At 56.0% G+C, this 22,218-nt stretch overlaps 1 protein-coding gene across 1 annotated transcript; it reads left to right on the top strand.

Moving 5' to 3' along the window:
• The first annotated feature begins 12,243 nt into the window (after positions 1 to 12,243).
• On the top strand, positions 12,244 to 18,378 carry LOC118695921 (Fc receptor-like protein 2). Its single transcript, XM_054517595.1, is given in 13 exon segments — positions 12,244 to 12,342; positions 15,014 to 15,095; positions 15,389 to 15,409; positions 15,498 to 15,728; positions 15,937 to 16,189; positions 16,290 to 16,333; positions 16,336 to 16,518; positions 16,521 to 16,568; positions 16,942 to 17,211; positions 17,301 to 17,603; positions 17,687 to 17,770; positions 18,152 to 18,173; positions 18,261 to 18,378. Coding segments are annotated over 13 exon segments (1,758 nt in total).
• The last annotated feature ends 3,840 nt before the right edge of the window (positions 18,379 to 22,218 follow it).

Genomic DNA, 22,218 nt, shown 5'->3' with positions numbered 1-22,218 from the left:
ACTGTACAGCATCAGAGCCTGACCCACCAATACTTCGCCACTTTGCAAATACCACCCAAGCAAAGCTCACTGAGAAACCACCTGTGCTCGTGAAGGACCCTGAAACACACCAAATTTCTGGGCCTCACCAGTTGATTACCTGGGGTAGAGGATATGTGTGCGTGCTACTACCATCCAGTCCGAGATGGTACCCAGGCAAAAACATAAAGCCATACCTAGGCACCGCGAACATGACCCCTGCAAACGGGGACAAGAACTCTCCAGAGGCAAACACAAGACCACCTCAAAACCAAACCAGCTCTGCCTGGAGATGAAGACGTCGCCGCATACCCACAAACACAAGAACAGACCACCCCATTACAAGACAGCAGACAAAACTGAAAAGCTAAACAACAGTCTGCTGCATCAGGCTATAGATGGCCTTAACACAAAAGTGTTCTCTGAACTATATGTTGTTACACTGTTTTTTTTGTATTTAAAGAAAGAAACAAAAAAACCAAAAAAACCAAAAAAACCCTGATATTCCCTCTCCCTCACCTTTTAAAACCCCTTAACCCTCTACCCACTCCTCCTCCCATAGTGTAGCTTAGAAATTAAAAGAAAAAGGGGGGGAGGAGGGGAACAAGAAAAGAACAAGGCAGAAAACCCTCTCATCATAAAGATAACAAATTCTGCTTATATTCCCTATCAGAAGCCCTATTCCTGCCCAAAGATGAATAATATCTCCGTTGCTGCTGTCCTCACTGCTGCCTGGAAGTTCTTCACCGTACCGCGTGCCTTCGGCTGGATTAGCCCACAGCCCAGCCATAATGTTTGAGTAACCTTAGCAAAAACATTAAAACAGGACAACATGTGCTTGTCCATGCAAAGCATTGATAATCCACCTTCCACGTGTCTAGTAGGAATTCCCTTTGTAGCAGATGACTGGCCTGTCTATAACTCAGAGATCCTCAGCACCACAGGTAAGAGACCCAATGTGGCTGATACTTGGGATGAGTGGACAAAAATTCTGCCAGGTGCTCGAGAGGAACCCCAAGAATTAGATCTGTTGGGGTCCTCCAAGGCCACATACTGTGTCAAATTTTACTTTAGACGTCCAAAAAACAATTGGCCAGAAATTGACCAGAACAAAAACACATATCTGTGACTGTGGTCACAAGGGTTTTCAGGATGAAGAAGAGACGAGAATGTTGACTCCATGATCAGAAGGCTTGCTTGATTTATTATTTTATGATATATTACATTAAGACTATACTAAAAGGCAATAGAAAGGAAAAGGTTTCTTCAGCAGCTAGCTAAGCTAAGAATAGACAAGAATAAATAACAAAGATCTGTGTCTCAGACAGAGCAAGAGCCAGCTCTGCCATGAGTGGTCAGGAAATCCAAACACCCACAGGAGACCAATCACAGGTCTACCTGTTGCATTCCACAGCAGCAGATAACCATTGTTTATTTTAGTTGCTGAAACTGCAGCTTCTCACAAGGAAAAATCCTAAGAAAGGATTTTTCATGAAAGATGTCTGCGACACATATCGAAAAGAGATATCACCAATTAACAAAGCCTATAATTCTCACGATTGGTGCAATTACACGGCTCGTGTGATTTCTGTGTCCTCTCTCCATCCTAAAGTATTACCCAAGGGAATGTTTCTCATCTGTGGTGACAGAGTATGGGATGGGATCCCCTCCCAACTCCAGGGAGGTCCCTGTACCCTTGGAAAACTTTCTACCCTTACTCCAAACATCACCCTGTTACATAATTGGAAAAAAGAAAGCGAATCAAAACGACAAAAAAGATCCTACACTGAATTTGATGAAAATTGCGATCCTAAATTGTATGATTGGAACAAACCAAAAAAGATTGCTGTCTCCCTGTTCTTACCCTGGGTAGCTGCAGCTAAAGCCCTTGGTGAAATCCATCACCTTGGGTGCTGGCTCAGTAAACAAGCTAACACTACATCTGCAGCCTTGAGTGATCTCTTAAAGGAAGAAGAAACCACAAGACATGCTTCGCTCCAAAATCGAGCAGCAATTGACTTCCTGCTGCTTGCCCATGGACACGGCTGTGAAGACTTTGAAGGGATGTGCTGCTTCAACCTCTCTTCACGCTCAGAATCCATCCATGTGAACATCCAGAAACTGAAAGATCTCGTGAAGGACTTGAAAGTAGAAAGAATCCCAGACTGGGTCAATGAACTTTTCGGGCAATGGGGATTAACAGGATGGGCTGCATCCTTGGATAAGGGAATGTTGTTGATTCTCCTTGTAGTTGTTGTGTTAGCTATGTTCTCGTGCCTTGTTCACTCTTTCAAAAGAACTATAGTGAACGCCTTTTTTGTAAAAACAGAAAGTGGAGTTGTAGCAAACCCCATAAATTTAGGAAAAAGCACCATAGAGGATATGAACAATAGGAATGCTGAAACAGCAAAAGAAAATTCCTGTTTTCCTGTCCTCCACCCTTAACCTATCTCTGTAACCCTATAAGGCAATGTCATGTTAACCCCTTACCCATTGGTCAAGCTTGGATCCTTTCCAACCCTATAAAAGAAGCATACTGTACCCCATTAGGGGAGAAAGAAGAAGAGCAGAGACCCTTCACGGACCTCCCCAAATAAAGCCATCTTCGTGGAACAGCCTGTGCCTTCTCCTTCTCCTCTCTCTCCGTCTGCTGCAGCCTCCAGCCCAGGGCACCACTACCTCGCAAGCAGAGCTGAAATCCTAAGAGCTTGCAATCACTATAGAGCTGATAATCACCATGCTTGCTAGATGGTAGCCCCGCGGCCTTGGCATGAGCGAGCTAGCTTCGGGAACCCAGTCCCTACCCAGGGACTGAGCTCCTGAGCCCTATTGCTCTGCTTTATAATAACGCCGAATGAGGCTTTATTATCCCAGGGCTGGCAGTCCCCAGGATCTTAATTCCCAAGGAACCCCAACTTGGTAATTCTGGCCTCTGGGATCCCCCTTCCCCTGGGGGCCTTGGTTCCACCAGGAATCTCATTCCCATGGCATGCCAATCCCTCGGCCCCATCCCATGATCACAAATCCCTGGAGGCCACGTTGTTCTGGGACCCTCACCCCAAGCCTGAGTCCACCAAATCCTTGGGTCCCCCATTCCCCTGAGACACCATCCCCGGGCCTCCCATTACCCTGAACACCCATGCCTGGCCCCCTATACCGCCTCAGCCTCAAAATTCTGGCAATACCATGTCCCCACCATGTCCCACCATCACAAACATGTGCCACCATCACCCCCATGTCCCATCAGGTCCCCACCCTGCCCCCATCCTGTCCCCACCCTCCTCCCACCAAGGCCCAACTACACGTGGGGACAGACGTGACCTCGCTCCTTTCCCTTCATCCAAAGAGCCACCAGCCAGGGGAGTGAAGGCCACAGCAGCGAGTGACAGCCAGTGCACATGGCTGGGGTGTCACGATCCGTCCTTACAAACAACTTTCGAAATGGTTCGTGGATTGATCTCAGAGTGGAAAAAAAAAACTGACAGGGCACAGGGGATTTGCAGTAATAATCAAAACAAATGCACTTTTATTGAATGACCATAGCAAAATGCGACAGAGAGATTAAGGGAGAGAAATGGAGAAAGAGAGAGAAAAAAGAGAGAGAAAGAGGGGGAATATAGCTACCAAACCTAGAGACGAAGTCCTTTGGTGCAGTCCAGCTGAGGATCTGCCTGTAACATCGGGGAGATCTCAGAGGTGCGGTTCATCTGGACTCCAATTCTACTCTCTTTCGATGGGGGAAGGGGGAATGGTATTTGCAAAGGGTACACACAGTCCATGTTCTCAGCAGTAGGTGAGAGCCATTGTGTTCATGGTCCAATGCTCACACCTGCAACATCCATCTTGCTTTGGTCAGCTTGCCTCCCCCCGCACATCTCCGCCGGATTGGGGGTTTCAGTCCCAGGCCTTGGAAGGAGGAGAGGGGGCCTTCTCACATAGGGGTTTCATGTCTCTGTCTTTGATGGAAAGGCTTCTTACATCTCAGTCTGTCTGTCACAGTGGTTGCAAATGAGTGAGAAGGGTCTTCTGCAGGGGACCACCCAGAACTCAGGAAAAGTCCAGCCAGGCCGAAAGGTGGGACAGCTTCCAAGGCTATTGTTGCAAAAAGGGCACGGTGCCCCCTTCTTCTTCTCATTGGGCTCAGTGTAGCATGCAGCAAACAACACCTGTGAAAACAAAAACTTAGCAATGCTCTCAGGTCTCAGGGGCTTGTTGGCATGTGACTTTCTCCTTCAGAGCCAGATATTTTAGACAGGGGGGGTCTTCTCTTCAGTGGTTCCCCAATGACGATCGTGAGGCAGATGAGGGAAAATTCGGACTGACTCTCACAGGACTCCCAGAACTCCTCACTATTTAAGACTGTCCCAGGGGGGCTGAGCCCACGTCTGGGTCTGTCACACATGTAGGTGTCACTCTCAGTGACCTTGAAGGGGTCGCATCCCTCCTGCCTCTAGTGCCGCCCATCCTGGTACCAGGTGGTGGCACCGGCAGTCCCCGAGCCCTGGCAGGTCAGGGTCACCCGGTCCCACAGCACCGCCGGCCTCCAGGGGGGCTCCACCAGGAGCTGGGTGGTCTGGGCACCTGCGGGTGACAGGGGACACCAGCCTGCCAGGGCCAGTGTGGGGCTGGGGACAGCGGGGTGGGGCCATGGCATCCCCCGAGGACTCACCAGCGAGGCCGAGGGTCTGGGCTGGAAGGGAGAAGGGACAGGGCTGGGTGGGGGTGGCACCATGGGGACAGAGGCACGATGGCACTGGGTGTGGGGGCTGTCCCCAGAAGGTCTCTGTGGGGGCACTGGTGTGGTAAAGAGGTCTCGAGGACAGGGACACAGCAGCCAACCCCTTCTCAGGCATGGGGACCCTGTGCTGGCACAGGTCACCCCTGCCAGCCCCACAGCAACATCCCCATGGCCCTGTGCCCATGATCCCATTTTGGTGACACCTGTCCCCATGGCCCAAACACAGGGTGCTTGTCCCCTTGTCCCTGTCCCCGCATCTCTGTGTCCCTGTCCCCACAGCTGCCCTGGCCCCAAGGTTCCTTCTGCCACATCATTGTCCCAACATCTCCATCCCATGCTCCTGTGCACTCATCACAGTTCCCCTGTTCCTCTCCCCCTTTTCCTGTCCCCACGGCCATCCCACAGCTCTGGTCACACTAGGCTCTATGTCCTGGTGGCCCTGGGGATCTCAAGGAACTGCGCAGCCCCCATGTGCCCCCTACCCACTCATTTCTCCCTCACCAGAGCCCATCCCCAGGGCGTCAGACACCTGCCCAGGGCACTCACCCCACAGGAGCAGCGCCACCTTCCCGGCCATCCCGGTGTCCCCAGCCATGTGCACTGGCTGTCACTCGCTGCCAGGGGTGGCTGTCCCCTGCGTGGTGGCTCTTTGGCCAAAGGGGAAGGAAATGAGGTCAGGTCTCGTCCTCATGCATAGGTGGCAGCTGGTGGGGGCAGGGTGGCCACAAGCTGGGCACAGGCTGTGGGCAGGGTGGGGACAGGATGGGGACAAGGCTGGGTGGGACACAGTGGGACATGGGGCTCCCAGAAGTGTGGGGGGCTCAGGGGGTTTGGGGATGGGGAGTGGGTGTCCAGGGGAATGGGAGGTCCCAGGGATGGGGTCCCTGGGAATGGGGGTGCTGAGGAAGGAGAGTCACTGACAATGGGGGTGCCATGGGAATGGGAGTGCCCAGGGCTGGGGGGACTCAGGGATAGGAGTCCCAGGGGAATGTGGGCTCCAGGGATTTGGGGTCATGGGATGGGGATGCTGGGGGAATGGGGGGTCCCATGGGAGTGGGGGTCCTGGTAGAATCAAGTTCCTGGAGGAAGGAGGATTGCAGGAGATGAAATGAACAGGAGAACGTTCCTTGGGAATGGGGTGCTGGGCCATGGAGATCTTGGGGAATGTCAGTATTAGGATGGGGGTCCCAGGGAGGGGGGGACACAAGGAAAGGGGGTCCCATGGTTGGTTCCCATGCGAATGGAGGTCCCAGGGATGGGCAATTGCTGGGTGGGCCTGTGGGTCAAAGCGCCTTCCCTGGGTGCCTTAGATTTTGGGGTGACCCAAGCCCAGCACAGGCCCCACAAGGTGCCGGCGGCCTGGGCGTCACCCCAGAGAGATTCTGAGGGGCTCTGAGTCTGTGGAGCTGCTGCAGAGGTGAGAATTCTGTGGGTGGAAAAAGGCCTGGCTGTGGTTTGCTCAGCCCTGCAAGAAGCACAAAACCCAAAGGGAGCCCAAGCAGTGGCTCTGCGAGGGCCTTTGGTGGTTTTCAGAGCAGGGCTGGCTGGAAACCACCCCTGCAAGGGCAGCTCTGGAGGAAGCAGTCCGGAAATGCAGCAATTGATCACTTTGTCCCTAGCAGCAAGGGTCTGAGATAGCTCCCTAACTTCTGCAAACACAATAATGTTTTGCGCAACAACCTGACTGGGTCCCTCCTCCTTCCTGTCTAAAACCTGCAGCCCTTTGGAATGTCCTGAGAAGAATATTTGAGTTCTTGCTTGGCTGCCAGACAAGAGAGAAAAGTGAGGGAATAGAGAGGAGTGTCTCTGCCTGCGGCTGTGGTGGGGCTGTGGGGAGTGACCCTGTCTGGATTCCAGGTGTTCCCAGAGCTGCTCCATCCCTGCCCTCCTCACCTGCACAGGGCACAGGGAATAGACAGGGCTCTGCCCCGCCCCTGCCCCGCCCCTTCCAGGGTACCCCTCCACTTCCCGGAGCTGTGGGGGCCTTACCCTGGCAATGCTTGGTCCCGACACATCGCGACAGTGGCTTTGGACACGCTGCCACAGTCGGTTCGGACACCCCGGGACCGTCCCGGCACTCGCAGCGCGATGGCAGCTGGGCCCCTTCCCGGTGCTCCAGGACCACCATTGCGGTCCCTCCTTTCCGCAGACCCCACCGCAGGGTCTCTGCTCCCCCCTGTCCCGGGGTCTCCCCTCCGCCGTTTCGCTCCCTCCACGCTCGGGGCTCCCCAGTGGGGTCCCGGTCCCTCCATCCCGGCCCCTCCCACCCGCTGCCCCCCGGCCTCTCCGGCGGCGCCCCCCGACAGCCCCGGGGCCGGCACCGGCAGAGGCTGCTGAGCTCCTGCAGGATGAGACGTTCCTGGGGCAGCACCGGCTGAGCGGGGCCCGGCTCCCTCACGCCGTCCTTGCCCGCAGCACTCGGGCTCCAGCAGCCCCGGGCTGCTCCTTCGGGATGTGCCGACTGCTTCTGGAGTGCTGCCCTTTGTCGGGAACGAGCCCGAGAGTGCCCAAATCATCCCCAAGGCCTGGGCCGGCACCTCCTGTGAGGCTGTGCCCGAGCCGTGAGGGGTTTGGGAACCCGATGGGTTTCACTGCTCCATCTCAAAATCTGGGGGGAGCAGGAATGGCAAGTGGTGCCCTGTGGCCCTCGTCTGAGCACCCTGCATAATTCCCGGCACTCCTGCTTATCTCCATGGCCAGGTGCTGTTCCAGTGGCCCACTTGCTCCAGCTGCTGCTGCCTCAGCTGCAGGATCCCAAAATCCCCAGGAGAGGCACCAGAACCCTGTGTTTGTGCACAGGGATGTGTTAGGAGCATGGCTGAACTTTAGGAGCTCCAGAACTAATTATAACACCTCCTTAAGGGTCTGCTGGTCCCTCAGCAGAACAGGGACATTAGCCCAACTAGATCCAGTTTCTCCCCATTTTTCCGTCCCAAGGCACTGCTCCCGGCCAGGGCTGTCCCTGTGCTCCAGCGGCAGCTCCAGAGCCCTTGGAATTGTGGCTCTCCTCTCCATCTGCTCTTCCTTTCCCTGCAAATGCTGTGTTGGGACCAGCAGTGGCCCAGGAAGAGCAGGAAGTCCAAATGTGCTCTGGAGCCCCCTGAGGAGCCCGGGCAGAGCCAGGACTGAACATCAACTTTCCTCAACATTCCAGAGCAATTCAACATTTGCAGATTGGCTGTGACAGGGCTGAAAGAGGAAAAGGGAGAGAAAGGCTGAGGATTTGCAAGAATTGTGGTGTAAAACCACCAGAGGTGCTGCTGTGGACCGAAAACCTGTCAAGGTTCAGGTGCTGCCTTCCTTCCATTCAGGATCATGGAGAGCGGTCGCGGGTGTTGTGCAGGGCGTGTGCCTGGCCCCGGGACACTGCTACGCTGCCACTGGGCACTGGGATCCAACCTGCTGCCTTGGCGGCTCCTGCCCGCTGCCGCTGGTGGTGCCGGGAGCGATTGGTGGCCGTGAGTTTGCAAAAGGAGCGATTTGCCCTCCTCCCTCCCGGCCGAGGCCGCCATGGCCCCTGAGGGGATGGAGCTGGAGCGGGGCGCCCCTGCTGGCCGGGAGTGCTCCCTGCAGCGCCCCCTGCTGGCCGCGGTTATAACTGCCACAAAAACCAACAGCGCTGAGCGGGAGGGAAAGTTCTGCGTTTGTGTTGTTTGTTCTCTTCTGGTTTATAAATTTTCTAGGAAACAGCTGTTATTCCTTGTCCTACCTTTTGGACTGAAAGCCATATCATTTTGAAATGAAAAAAGAGTTTTAGATGTGGGTCTTCTTTCCATTCCAGGAATGTTCCCACATTCCATGGCAGACATATCTCATTTAAACGAGTTGCCGAATCCTGAGTTCCAGCGTGGATGGGACAGACACTCTCAAGAGGAGACACGGTCAGGGACTTGGTCACCTCATGCTCTGCCTTTTAAGCCAGTTGGGCCACCAAGGACCCTCTCCCCAGCTGGCACTTCTGGTCACCCAGCCACTCAGGAGCTGGCTTTGCCAGAGCATCACACTGTCCCCAGTGTGCCATGGCTGACAGACTGAGGGACAGACAGGGCCCTGTCTCACCAAAAGCAAGGCCTGACCCACCCCTGCCACATGGAGGTGTTCCAAAATGTCTCCAGACATCAAACTTTTCCTGTCTCTGACACCCGCCCTGTGCCATGGCCTGATCCCGACTGCTCTGGAAAAGGCGGAGGCTCCAGAAACCCCCCATGGCTTTTGTGACATCCTTGTGTGGGGAAAAGGGAAGAGGAATGGTTTGGGACAGGGGACACGAGAATCCAGAGCCTCCTGAAAGCTGCTTTGGCCATCAGAGCAAGGAAGGTCGAGGCCCTTCCAGGTTCCTCTGGTGGAGGAAATGTGCTGGGGGAAACGTCTGAGGTTTGTTCCCTTTTGGTGGCTTTCCAAGGAAATCGTTCATTTTTTGACCATTTACACACTGAACCTTGTTGCTGATGCTGTTGGTTTTATTCTCTCTCATTGCTGTTTCAGGAAATTGTTCTTCTTTCAGCCCTTTGGCATCTTTGTGCCTCGATGGGGTGCAAGAGGGACAGTTTTTAGTGGCAGCACAGAAACGAGTGGGTGCCCATGGGTGGGGACCCCCAGTGCCCCCAGTTCCCCCCAGTGTCACAGCACATTCCCATAGATGTCACCGGGTTCCCGCGGTCGCCCCTGGGGTCCCCACAGCTCCGCGTTGGTCACCTGGGGATGCTGGAGGGTGGTGGCACGGGGGGACACTACGAGAGACATGGGCTGTGGGATCTGGGTGGGGTGACACTGGTGGGTGACGTGTCCCTCTGCGTGTGCCCCCCCCGTACTCACCCCCTGCCCTCTTGGTGACCACGACGTGGGTGTACAGCACCTCGCCCTCCTCTGGGGGGGCCGGGGGATCTGGGGGGGTCCTGAGGGAATAAAGGGGATGTGGGGGAGGGAATGGGAGATCTTGGGGGTTGGGGAAAAAGGAGAGCGGTTCGTTTGAGCCTCCCACTCACCTTTCCTGGTGCTTCCTGGCAGCTTCAAAGGAAGGAGGGGATGGCTGACTGTGGGGTCCCAGGGCCCTGAATATTATCAGGATTCCTAAACTCCCTAGGTACTCCCAAGAATCCCCGAAGCCCCCAAGAAATCATTAACCTCTGCCAACCCCCTGACCAAGTCAGCCTCAAGAACCCAAAGCCTGCCAAGGACAGAAAACCCATCACCCCCAGGGCCCCTGAAAGAAACCCCAACATCCATGCAGGACCTTCCAGCACCTCACCATACTCCACAGGACCCCCAGACAAGGTCACAATTTTGGGGCTGTTGGTGCTTCCCTATTGCTCCCCAACTCTGGGGGCCTCAGGAGCTCCCTGGGACCCCCATCCACCCACTGTCACCCACCCACATCGTGCCACCAGTGCCAGGCCACAATGACACCCACGAGCAGAGCAGGAACAAAAGGGCCCCACTGACCCCTGTGGGCACTGCAAGAAACAGAGGGGGACATATCAGGGTCGCCCATGACCCCAGGGGTCCTGCACCCTACAGTGACCTTGTGTAAACCCACCTATGTCCCTGTGTGTCTCTTTGTCCTGCGGTGTCACCTCCAGGGCCAGCTCAGGGCTGAGTGCCCGGAACACGCGGTGCCCGTCCTGTCCCAGCTGGTTGGTGGCCACGCACTGGTAGGTGCCCGAATGTCCCACATCGATGTCCCTGAGCTCCAGGAGGGGACGCCGGGCCACCTCCTGCCCATTGTGCAGCCAGGTGAAGGTGACAGGGGCTGAGGCCACCTGCACTGAGCAGTGCAGGGTCACGTTTTTACCTGCATGCACCTGGCGTGACAGGGGACTGGGGGTGATGGTGGCATTGGCCACGGGCACTGCGGGGACAGAGACAGGGCTGAGGCCACAGGGAGGGGCTGGCAGCCGGTATGGGGGGATAGGGACAGGGGGGATGGGTGTGGTGGGGGATTTTGGGTATGGGGTCACACCACAGAGGGGCGAGGGGACAAGGGGAGTGATGGAAGGACCCAAGAAAGGTGTCAGGGGGACATGGAGGTACCCAACCAGGAGACACAAGCAGGCCATGGGGGCTCCCCATGCCCATCCCCACACTCACTGCACATCGTGACGTGGAGCCAGGCGCTGCTATTCCACACGGCCCCTCCTCAGAGTGCACCTGGCAGCTGTAATTCCCCGAGTGGGAGACCCCCACGGCGGGCACCAGCAGCTGCGGGGACCCCTGCGGGCCTCCCACCACCGCCTGTCCCAGTAGAACACGTACAGGAGGGGGGCTCGGGGCTGCAGGGGGCTGGGGACGCTGAGGCAGCTGAGAGTCAGGGGGACCCCTCGGTGGGCTTGGGGGGACCCTCCAGCACAGGCACCAGAGGGGAGGGGGATTTGTGAGCCTGAGTCCCTGGGGAGGGGCTGTGGAGATGTCAGGGTGGCAGCAGTGGGGTCCTCACCATGCACTGTCACTGTCACTGGCACTGACTCCTTCCACCCCCAGGGTTTCACCCAGGCTTTGCACCAATATCTGCCACTGTGGTTCAGCTGCAGAGGGGACAGGGACAGCTCGGTCCAATTGGGGACTACCTGCAGCTCTTTCTCCTCATGGTAGAAGGACACCGAGTTGACCGTTCTGTTCTGCCAGGCCCAGCAGCGCAGTGTCACCGTGTCCCCCTCCCGCAGTGCCCATGCTGGCACCTGCAGCACCAGCCAGTCTGGGGGACAGAGGGGTCCTGTCACATCTCAGGCATCTGGAGGGTCCCCATGTCACAAGGATCCCCCCACTGGGTGACACCCAGCGCACCAGGTGTCCCCAGCACCCACATGGTTTTCTGCACACTGGATGCTCTGGGATGTCCTCAGAGCAGGGGACGGGCTCTGGTAACACAGGAGGTGACCCATGGTGCAGAGCCCACCCAGAGCCCTCGGGGTCTAGAGGATGCCAGGCTGGGGACACCCAAACCCCCCTCACCATCTGAGATGTTCAAAGGCAGGTTCACCAAAAGGTCTCTGTGGGGGCACTGGGGTGGCCAATATGTCTCGAGGACAGGGACACAGCAGCCAAGCTGTGTCCCCGTGCTGGTACAGGTCACCCCTGCCGACCCCACAGCGACATTCCCATGGCCCTGTGCCCATGGTCCCATTCCAGTGGCACCTGTTCCCATGGCGCATCAACATGGTGCTTGTCCCCTTGTTCCTGTCCTGCATCCCTGTGTCCCTGTCTCCACAGCTGCCCCAGCCCCAAGGTTCCTTCTGCCACATCCTTGTCCCCACATCTCCATCCTCCTGTCCCTGTCTCCATATCCCACTTCCCCTGTTCCTGTCCCCAAAGCCACCCCACAACTCTGGTCACACTGGGCTCTTTGCCCTGTTGGCCTTGAGGACCTCAGGGGACCCCGCAGCCCCCCTGTGCCCCCTCCCCTCCCCATCCCCGGGGTGTCAGGCCCGTGCCCGGGGCACTCACCCCACAGGAGCAGCGCCACCTTCCCGGCCATCCCGGTGTCCCCAGCCATGTGCACTGGCTGTCACTCGCTGCTGTGGCCACCACTCCCCTGGCTGGCGGCTCTTCGGATGAAGGGCAAGGAAGCGAGGTCACGTCCGTCCCCATGTGTAGGTGGCCCTTGGTGGGGGCAGGGTGGCCACAAGCTGGGCACAGGCTGTGGGCAGGGTGGGGACAGCCTGGGGACATGGTGGGGGATGCTGTTGCCAGGAGTGGGGGGCTCAGGGGATGTGGGGAACCAAGGATGGGTGTCCAGCAGAATGGGGGTCCAGTGGAGTTGGGGTCTCCATGCCTGGGGGCATTCAGGGATGGGGGTGCTGTGGGAACATGGTCCCCAGGGATTTGGGGTCATAGCATGTGGGTGCCAGGGCTGGGGGTGCAGGGGGAAAAAGGGGACCCTCGGGAATAGGGGATCTGGGGAAGATGCAGCCCATGGGATGGGATCAAGGCAATGGTGGTGCTGGGCAATGTCAGTCCTGGCATGGGGGTCCCCAGGGAGGAGAGACCGAGGCAATGGGGGTCCCATGGTTGGGTTCCCAGGGGAATGGGGGTGCCAGGGATGGGCAGTGACTGGGTGGGCACGGGGGTCACAGCTCCTTCATGGGGTGCCTCAGATTTTGGGGTGACTCAGAGCCCAGCACAGCCCCCACCCTGGGGCACCCCAGGGCTGTCCTGGGAGTCTCTGTGTCCCTGCCCCACTCACCCCTGGGTCAGGTCCCCCCATTTCCTGGCTCAGCCATCCCAGGCAACACTTGATACCCAATTGGTTCAGACAAAATTACACATCCATAGAATAAAACCAAAAATCTTCCCATTTTTCTCATTCCTAACCTGAAACTTGTTTGACTTCCCCTGGAGGAAGGGGAGAAGCTCTGTCCATGCTTGGGACAGTGCACAGGAATCTGTGGAAATGCCCCTGTGTGCCTCAGGGTCTGATTCCCTGGTAAATCCACTCCAGCCTGCCCTGAATTCCCCTGCCTGGGCACTCCCTGCTCCTGCTGTGACACCCCTGTTCCCCAGCCCCTGGTGTGCAGCCCCTGCTCAATATTTCCACACTTTTCCCTCTTCTTTGGTGGCCAGAGCCCAAATCCAAATATTCATTCCAGGATGTTCCAGAAGTCTGCAGATTTTCTTCAAGAAGGAGCGTTCCAGTCAGGTTGTTGAGCAGATTGTTATTGTCTTTACAGTAGTTTTGTGGTTTTCTCAGTCCCTTGGGGCAAGGGACAAAATGATCAATTGCTGCATTTCCGGACTCGTTCCCTCACAGTAGCCTCTGCAGTGGGGGTTTCCAGCCAGCCCTGCTCTGAAAACCATCAAAGGCCCTCACAGAGCCACTGCTTGGGCTCCCTTTGGGCTTTGTGCTTCTTGCAGGGCTGAGCAAACCACAGGCAGGGCCTTTTTCCACCCACAGAATTCTCACCTCTGCAGCAGCTCGAAAGCTGCCAGAATCAAAGCCAAGGGGGCAGGGGGGACCCTCATGTCCTGGCTGCCACCTGGGGCTGGGCAGAGCAGGGCTGGGCAATGGCCATCCCTGTGCAGTGGGGCTGGGCCATGGCTGGGCCCCAGCCTTGCATTGACAGGGGTCCCCAGGATGTGCCACCCCTGGGACAGGCACCCGGCCAGGAATGTGCAGGGACATTTCCAGAGCTGCCACACCTGGGACAGGACCCCCCATGCCAGGATGTGTCACCCCCTGGGACAGGATCCCCCCAGGACAGGAGCCTCTGGATGTGCCCCCCCAGGACAGAACCCCCCCTTTCCCATCTGACTCTCAGCACAAACGGCCTCTTCCTTCTTGTCCAGGAAAAAGAAAGTGTTGAGGGGGCACAGCCCAACACCTCCATTCCCCAACAGCCTCCCCACACTTCCCTGCACCCCCTGCTTCCCATTTTCCTCCTCCCCTGGCTCCCCCCAATCCATTCCTTGCTCAGGTGCTCCCCGGGATTGCTGAGCCGGGAATGGGGGCAGAGGGCACCTGGCACAAAAGTGAGGAAAATAAGGAAAAAAGAGAAATAAAGAGAGGAAAAAGTCAAGGGCAGGGGAGGGCACAGAGGCAGAGCTACCCAGGACCCCCATGTGATGCCTGCACAGGAAATGAGCACCCCAGGGGTGGCAGTGCTGGGCTCTGGGTCACACCAGAATCTGAGGCGCCCAGGGAAGGAGCTGAGATTCCTGTGTCCATCAAGCCACTCCCCATCCCTGGCACCTCTGTTCCCCTGGGACCCAACCATGGCACCCCCATTCCGTATGTCCCACCTTGCCTGGGAGCCCCATCCCTGTACTGACATTCCCCAGGATCTCCATGGCCCAGGACCCCATTCCCAAGGAACCCTCTCCTGTTCATTCCAAGCCCTGAAATCCCATCCCCCAGGACCTTCATCCTCTCAGCTCCCCCATTCTCCCATCATCCACATCCAAAGAACCCCCATCCCACAACTCCAAATCCCTGGAGCCCACGTTCCATTAGGATTCCTATCCCTGAGTCTCCCCAGCCCTGGGATCCATATTTCCATGCCCCCCACTCCAATCCAAGGTGACTCCCCCTCTTCAGGATCCCCATTGCTCAGGGACCCCATCCCTGGACACCCCCCATTCTCCTGGACACCCATCCCTGGCTCCCCAAAACCATTGAGCCCCTCCATCCTGGGAAATCTATGTCCCACCTTGTCCCACCCAGCCTTGTCCCCAGCCTGTCCCCAGTTTGTGGCCACCCTGCCCCCACCAAGGGCCACCTACACATGGGGACGGACGTGACCTCGCTTCCTTCCCCTTCATCCGAAGAGCCGCCAGCCAGGGGAGTGGTGGCCACAGCAGCGAGTGACAGCCAGTGCACATGGCTGGGGACACCGGGATGGCCGGGAAGGTGGCGCTGCTCCTGTGGGGTGAGTGCCCCGGGCACGGGCCTGACACCCAGGGGATGGGGAGGGGAGGGGGCACAGGGGGGCTGTGGGGTCCCCTGAGGTCTCCAATGCCAGCAGAGCCAGAGCATGAGGTCACCAGAGCCATGGGGTGGATGTGGGGATAGAGGAAGGGGGACAGGAATGTACTGCTGTCCCCTATGGGGACAGTTTGGGGACATCTCCCACACCCTGTGCCCCCGGTGCCTCTGTCCCTGCAATGCCACCCCCACCCAGCCCTGTCCCTTCTCCCTTCCAGCCCAGACCCTCGGCCTCGCTGGTGAGTCCTCGGGGGATGCCATGGCCCCACCCCGCTGTCCCCAGCCCCACACTGGCCCTGGCAGGCTGGTGTCCCCTGTCACCCACAGGTGCCCAGACCACCCAGCTCCTGGTGGAGCCCCCCTGGAGGCCGGCGGTGCTGTGGGACCGGGTGACACTGACCTGCCAGGGCTCGGGGACCCCCGGAGCCACAACTTGGTACAAGGATGGGCAGCTCTGGGGGCAGCAGGGACTCGACCACCTGAGTGTCACTGAGAGTGGCACCTACACGTGTGACAGACCTGGCAGTGGGCACAGCCCCCCCGTCAGAGTCTTAGATGGTGAGTGGGGATCTTAAATCATCTGGGTGGCCGCTGATAGATCTGGGTGGGCTCCACTCTGTGGGTGGCCTCACACCCCTTGTGTGGTGCCCTCCACACAGGAACATCCCAGTTCATCCCAGTGCACCAACATGTCCCCAGTGCCATGGGGACCCTCCTTGCACCTGTCTCAAGCCTTGCACTGAGATGGGACCCTCCTGTCCCACAGATGAGCTGGTGCTGCAGGTGCCAGCACGGGCACTGCTGGAGGGGGACACAGTGACCCTGCGCTGCCGGGGCCGGCAGGACAACCCGGTCACCAGGGTGCGATTTTACCAGGACAAGAAGGATCTGACAGAGTCCCTCAGGGGAACCGAGCTGTCCCTGTCCCCTCTGCAGCTGCACCACAGCGGTCACTACAGCTGCAGTGGCTTTGTGAAGCCCTTTCTTTCACTGTCAGCAGCAGTGACAGTGACAGTGCACGGTGAGCACCCCCACAGTTGGAATTCTGATCTCCTGACACCTCCAAAGCCCCTTCCCAGCAGACTCAGAGTCACAGTCCTCACCTCCCCTCTCCTTCCCTGAGCTTTTCCCGGTGCTGGTGCTGGAGGGTCCCCCCAAGCCCACCAGGGGTCCCCCCTGACTCTCAGCTGCCTCAGCACCCCCAGTCCCCTGCGGCCCAGAGCCCCCCTCCTGCACGTGTTCTACTGGGACGGGCAGGTGGTGGGGGGCCCGCAGGGGTCCCTGCAGTTGCTGGTGCCCGCCCTGGGGGTCTCCCACTCGGGGAATTACAGCTGCCAGGTGCACTCCAAGGGGGGGTTGTGCGGAAGAGCAGAGCCCGGCTCTGTGTCACGGTGCACAGTGAGTGCGGGGATGGGCATGGGGAGCCCTCACAGTCTGCTTGGGTCCCCCATCACTTTCTGGGGACCTCCATCAGTGCCAGGAGACCCCATCCCTCACTGGGTCCCTTCACCCCTCCCGAGGTCCCCTCACCCCTCTCTGAAGTCCCATCACATTCCCCAGGTCTCACCATCCCCTCCCTTGGGTCCCTGTACCCTCCCTGGTGTCAGCCCCCTCCCTCACCAGGTGTCCCTTCCCTGACCCCCCAATTCTTCCTTGGAGTCCCTTTCAAGACCCCCCAGTCTCTTCGCCCCCTCTCCCTTACTGGGATCCCTCTTCCCCTCCCTTTTGCCCCAGGTCCCTCACTGTCCCCTTCTGTCACCCCCTCCAACAGGGGCCCCGCTCTCGGGGGTGTCCCTCTCAGCACAGCCCCCCAGGGGACAGGTGGCACTCAGGGACCGCCTGGTGCTGAGCTGCGTGGTGGCCACAGGGACAGGTCCCCTGTCCTTCTCCTGGCACCGGAAGGGCTCGGGGGCACTGCTGGGCACCAGCCCCCACCTGGAGCTGCACCACGTTGGGGACAATGACAGCGGCCAGTACCGGTGCCGGGTCAGCAATGGGGACAGAGAGGCCAAGAGTGACCCCATGAATGTCACCATCCTGGGTGAACAGGAACTTTGGGCTGGGAGTGACCCCAACCACAGCAGCCCCATCCCACCTCACCCAGTGCCAGCCTTCTTTATGTCCCCACAGTGCCTGTGGCCAATGCCACCATCATCCCCAGTCCCTCATCACACCAGGTGCGTGCAGGTGACCCCATGACCCTGCGCTGCTCAGTGCAGGTGGGCTCAGTCCCTGTCACCTTCACCTGGCTGCACAATGGGCAGGAGGTGGCCCAGGGTCCCCTCCTGAAGCTCGGGGCCCTCGATGTGGGACATTCGGGCACCTACCAGTGCGTGGCCACCAACCAGCTGGGACAGGACGGGCACCGCATGTTCCGGGCACTCAGCCCAGAGCTGGCCCTGGAGGTGACACCTGGCTTACCCTGCGTCACAGGTGGGGTCACACGGGGTCACCAGGGAGTGCAGGACCCCTGGGGGGATGGGTGACCCTGATGTGTCCCCCTCTGTTTCTTGCAGTGGCTGCAGGCGTCAGCGGGGCCCTTTTGTTCCTGCTCCTGCTCGTGGGTGTCATTGTGGCCTGGCACCGGTGGCACTGTGTGGGTGGGTGACAGTGGGGGCACAGGGGTCATGGAGAGGGGTGGGAAGCCCCCAAGAGAAGTGGGGCCATAGGGCAGCACCCACAGCCCCTGACTTGGGAGGGGCTGAGCCCCCAGTGACCATGGCTCAGAGCCCTGGGAGCTGTTGGAGGGTCCTGCAGGGATGTTGGGGGTTCTATCAGGGGTTCCCCTCCCTGCCAGGCTCGGGGTTATGGGGGCTCAAGCTGCTGGTTTCACGTGGGGGGGCATCAGGGATACTGGAGGGCATCAGGGATACTGGGGGGGGGCCTGGGGAGGATTGTGTGTCTGGTGGTGGTTCAGCATTCCCAAGGGTGGATGGGGACCCCTGGGTCTCCAAAGTCACCCCTCCAGTTTTCCTTTGCAGATGCCAGGAAGCACCAGGAAAGGTGGGTGCCCCCTCCAGCCATGATACACCTTTTACCCAAACCCCCAGCACCTCCCATCCCCTTCCACACACCCCCTTATTCCCACAGGGCCCCCCAAGACCCCCTGGCACCCTCAGTGGAGGATCCTCAGGCGACGTACATGGAGCTGCAAAGGAAACCGTGGGAGCCCAGCGACATCTATGACAATCTACACCAAAAGTTGTGATGCTCTGGGAAGCGGGAGGCACTGGGTGACACTGGGGGTGCTCCCTCCATGGCTCCTGTGGTTGCCCATCCTTCCAAGGGAGGTGGTCATGGGTCAGGGGGAGGCTACACAGGGCACCCTGTGCTCCCCATTTCCTCTCCCAGTACCCCCAAGGGCTCCCCCATCCCTTTGCTCGTACCTGCAGGGGCTCCCCAGCCCCATCCAAGTGCTCCAAGTACCCTCAGGGACTGCCCCATTCTCTCCCCACAATGCTTGCAGTACACCCAGGGCTTCCCCATTCCCCCTCCCACTACCCCTGTCCCATCCCACTGTAAAAGGGGGATTTGGAGAGGATTCTTGCTGAAAGGTTTCTCGGATGAAAATGAAGCACAAACATGGCAATATTATATCTGAGAACTGTTTATTGATAAAGGAGGGTAAGGGTTCTTACCAAAGGGGGTGAGAAGGGAGTAGAAAGGGAAAAGGACAGAGAGAGAAAAGAAGACAGGGACAGCGTTACCGCAAGAAGCCCGGGCGCTCTGTGGGCATCAGCTCGGCAGATGGAGTGTGTGTGCTGCAAGCCAGGGCGAGCCCACATGGCTTTTGTGAGTGGCTGGGCGTGATTTCCAAGGACGGTGTTATAAGTTGCGGTGAGGAACCAACCACCGACAAGTGTGTCCAAATAAATTGTAATTTATTAATTGATAGAGCAAGCGATAATAGGCAAATTACAGCTCTGGGTGCAGCCAACAAAAGGCTTGCACCCACCCGGGAGCGCTGGGTGTAGCCGGGGAGTCACCGCTCCACCATCAGCCCACGCCACTTGGCAGTTCAGTCCTTTTTATCTCTTGTTCTTGGGGGGCCTTCCGGTGTTCTCTGCGTCTGCGCCGATAGTTGCTAGGGGGTCTTATTCTGCCTTCTGGTGGTCGCCTGGACAAAGGCTCCAGTCCTCTTCCTCGAGGTCTTACAATAGCCTTTACCATATATAGGCACATAGCTACATATAGTTACACATTTGCTTAGTTAGCCTCTCAACATATTAGCTTCTGACAGTTTGTGGTTTAAGCCTTATGACAGTTATTTTGCAATATATTAGCCTCATTACAATTCCCCCCTTTTACCCATTTTGTTCATCAAATCGTTTTAATGCAAACAAAACCCTTATAATAGATTTAAGTGAATCTCATATCTACTTGAATTAGATGTTCTCCCCCCCCTCTATATTTCTAGTTACTTATTCCTATGTCCCCTATCACAGATTTGCCAAAGAGGGTGGGGTCCTACCTTAAAGATCTTACATACTCTTTGATTTCCCTGAGGAGCTGTCTTTTCAGATTCCTGGAGTGTGTTAGTCCTCAAGGGAACTTCAGTATTTGAGAGGCAGTAAGCATGCCCCACCGTGGGTCGTGGGTCCCTTTGCCTTTTCCTCTCTGCCTCACCCCTCGATCCGGTTGCATCGGGCCACGGGGTGAACCATCTTCTCGGCAGCAGAGGTATTTGCTCAGGGATCCCTTTTGTTTTTGCCTTTCTTGATATGGTTCCCAATTCCTTTTCCAAAGGAGAACTGCAATAATACTGGGCATCTATTTCCAGCAGTATTCCTTTTTACGAAGGGAGTGGGTTTACTAGCATGAGAAAAACATGCCTCTGAATTTAGACCCTTTAGTAAAGATTCCCTATTGCCTGTAAAAATTCATGTCTTACCCACTTCCCCAAAAGCTCCCCTAATTTTAGAATGGTTTCTGTTAATTCCCCTTTTAACACCCTCTATAAATACCAGCCGGAGGTCTTTCTCGGCAGTATTGGACCCACCACCACCATTTTTGGCAAATCCTGCAAAAAAAAAGCATACAAAAGGATGACATTCCCACCCCTCAATTCTGCAATATATTATACAATCCTTTGTCATTGCGTCTAGCATCCATGATTTTTTGTTGGTCTTTGGGAATAAACCCATAGGCGACGATGGCGCCAATATTCGTTCTCAGCATACCACTTAATGCTAAGTACAGAATGAGGATAAGGCACAAATACATTTTTATCACACTCAAAAGTGATTATACGTGATTTTTTACAATAAGCTAAAAGAGTAACATATGTGCAGATTTCACTGGCGTTGATTGCCCAGAAAGCTTGTTCTCTGTTCTCGAGTAATTGATGTATATTCTGAATAGACCTGGGCCCACCAATAAACGCCTCTAATTGTCTTTCCCACATAGAGTTCTTCTGGTGTTCATGATAACATTCTGCACATAAATTATAAAATAAACGTCTAGCATAAATCCATTTTAGTGTTTTACATTTACCACATTCGAGCAGGATCCAACGTTTTTTGTTCCCTCAATTAGCCTGTGTCCTAAATATTTTACCTCTTTTTCTACAAACTGCAATTTAGATTTCGAAACTTTTAGCCCTTTGGGACTAAGGAAATTTAACAACTTTATACTTCCCTTTCTAACTGATTCTTCCTCTTTTCCTGCTATTAGCAAGTCGTCCACATACTAAATTAAGGTGGTCCCTTCCTCGGGGTGATATTCCTGCAGGATCTGTTCTAACGCTTGTCTGAACAGCTTAGGGGATTCTGTAAATCCCTGGGGCAATACTGTCCATCGAAGTTGTTGCTTTCGGTTTGTGTCTGGGTCTTCCCATTCAAACGCAAAATAATCTCGTGATGTTTCCTTAAGTGGGCAAGCCTAAAATGCATCCTGAAGATCTACCACTGTGTAATACCTGTCCTCAGGCCCCAGTTTACTGAGTAAGGTATATGGATTGGCTATCATAGGGAACCTTTCAACTGTTCTTTTATTAATTTCTCTCAAATCATGTACTAACCTATAGCTCCCATCTGATTTTCAAACAGGTAGTATGGGAGTATTGAAGGGTGACATACAGGGTTCAAGCAACCCCTGCCGCAATAGCTGTTCAATTTCTGGTTTTAATCCCTTCCTCCCTTCGCTGGATAGAGGGTATTGCTTTACCCTGATAGGAATTTCGGGATTTTTAATGGTTACCTCAAAAGGAGGAATATCCAATCTGCCCACAGTGTCTGGAGTGTACCAAACTTCTGGGTTAATTTCTTCTTCATCACTGATCCTTAAAGGGCATAATTTTACGCTTAATTTATCTTCAATTATCTCTATCCCTATTCCTAATTCAATCATAAGATCCCGCCCCAAAAGATTATAATTGGCTTCTGGGACCAACAATAAGGACCCTATTCCTATTTTAGAAGGCCCTTCAATTACCATATCTTTTATCATAGGTACACCAAAGGGTTCCCCCTTAGCTCCCACTACCTGCACTACTTCTGCAGACAGATTACATCCTTTAGGGAGAGTTTGTACCGTAGATCGTTCAGCACCCAAATCCACAAGGAATTCATATACCTGTTGCTGGGGACCTATTTTAAGCTTTACCAGGGGCTCCGTTGTTTCTCTTTTCCCAGCAAGTAGAGCCCCTGACACCCCTAGTCCCGAAACTGTTTCTCATCTGCTTGCCTTTCGTGGCATTCCCGTCGCATGCGTCCTTTCTTCCCGCAGTAATAGCAAACGACCCCACCCCCCTTTTCTCTTGCTTGATCTTTCTTTTGCATACCTGGAACCCTCTGACTCATTTGCCCCTTCTTTTGACCCTCTCATACTGCTTCCACCATTATCACAGAATCACAGAATCACAGAAATTCTAGGTTGGAAGAGACCTTTAAGATCATCGAGTCCAACCCATGTTCTAATACCTCAACTAGATCATGGCACCAAGTGCCACATCCAGTCTTTTTTTAAACTCTTCGAGGGATGGTGACTCCACGACCTCCCTGGGTAGATGATTCCAGTATTTGACTACTCTTTCTGTAAAATACTTCCT

Source organism: Molothrus ater, chromosome 29 (assembly GCF_012460135.2).
Source record: "Molothrus ater isolate BHLD 08-10-18 breed brown headed cowbird chromosome 29, BPBGC_Mater_1.1, whole genome shotgun sequence".
Lineage (NCBI taxonomy): Eukaryota > Metazoa > Chordata > Aves > Passeriformes > Icteridae > Molothrus > Molothrus ater.
The sequence above is the reverse complement of the archived record's forward strand: the minus strand, read 5'-3'. Positions and strand labels throughout refer to the sequence as shown.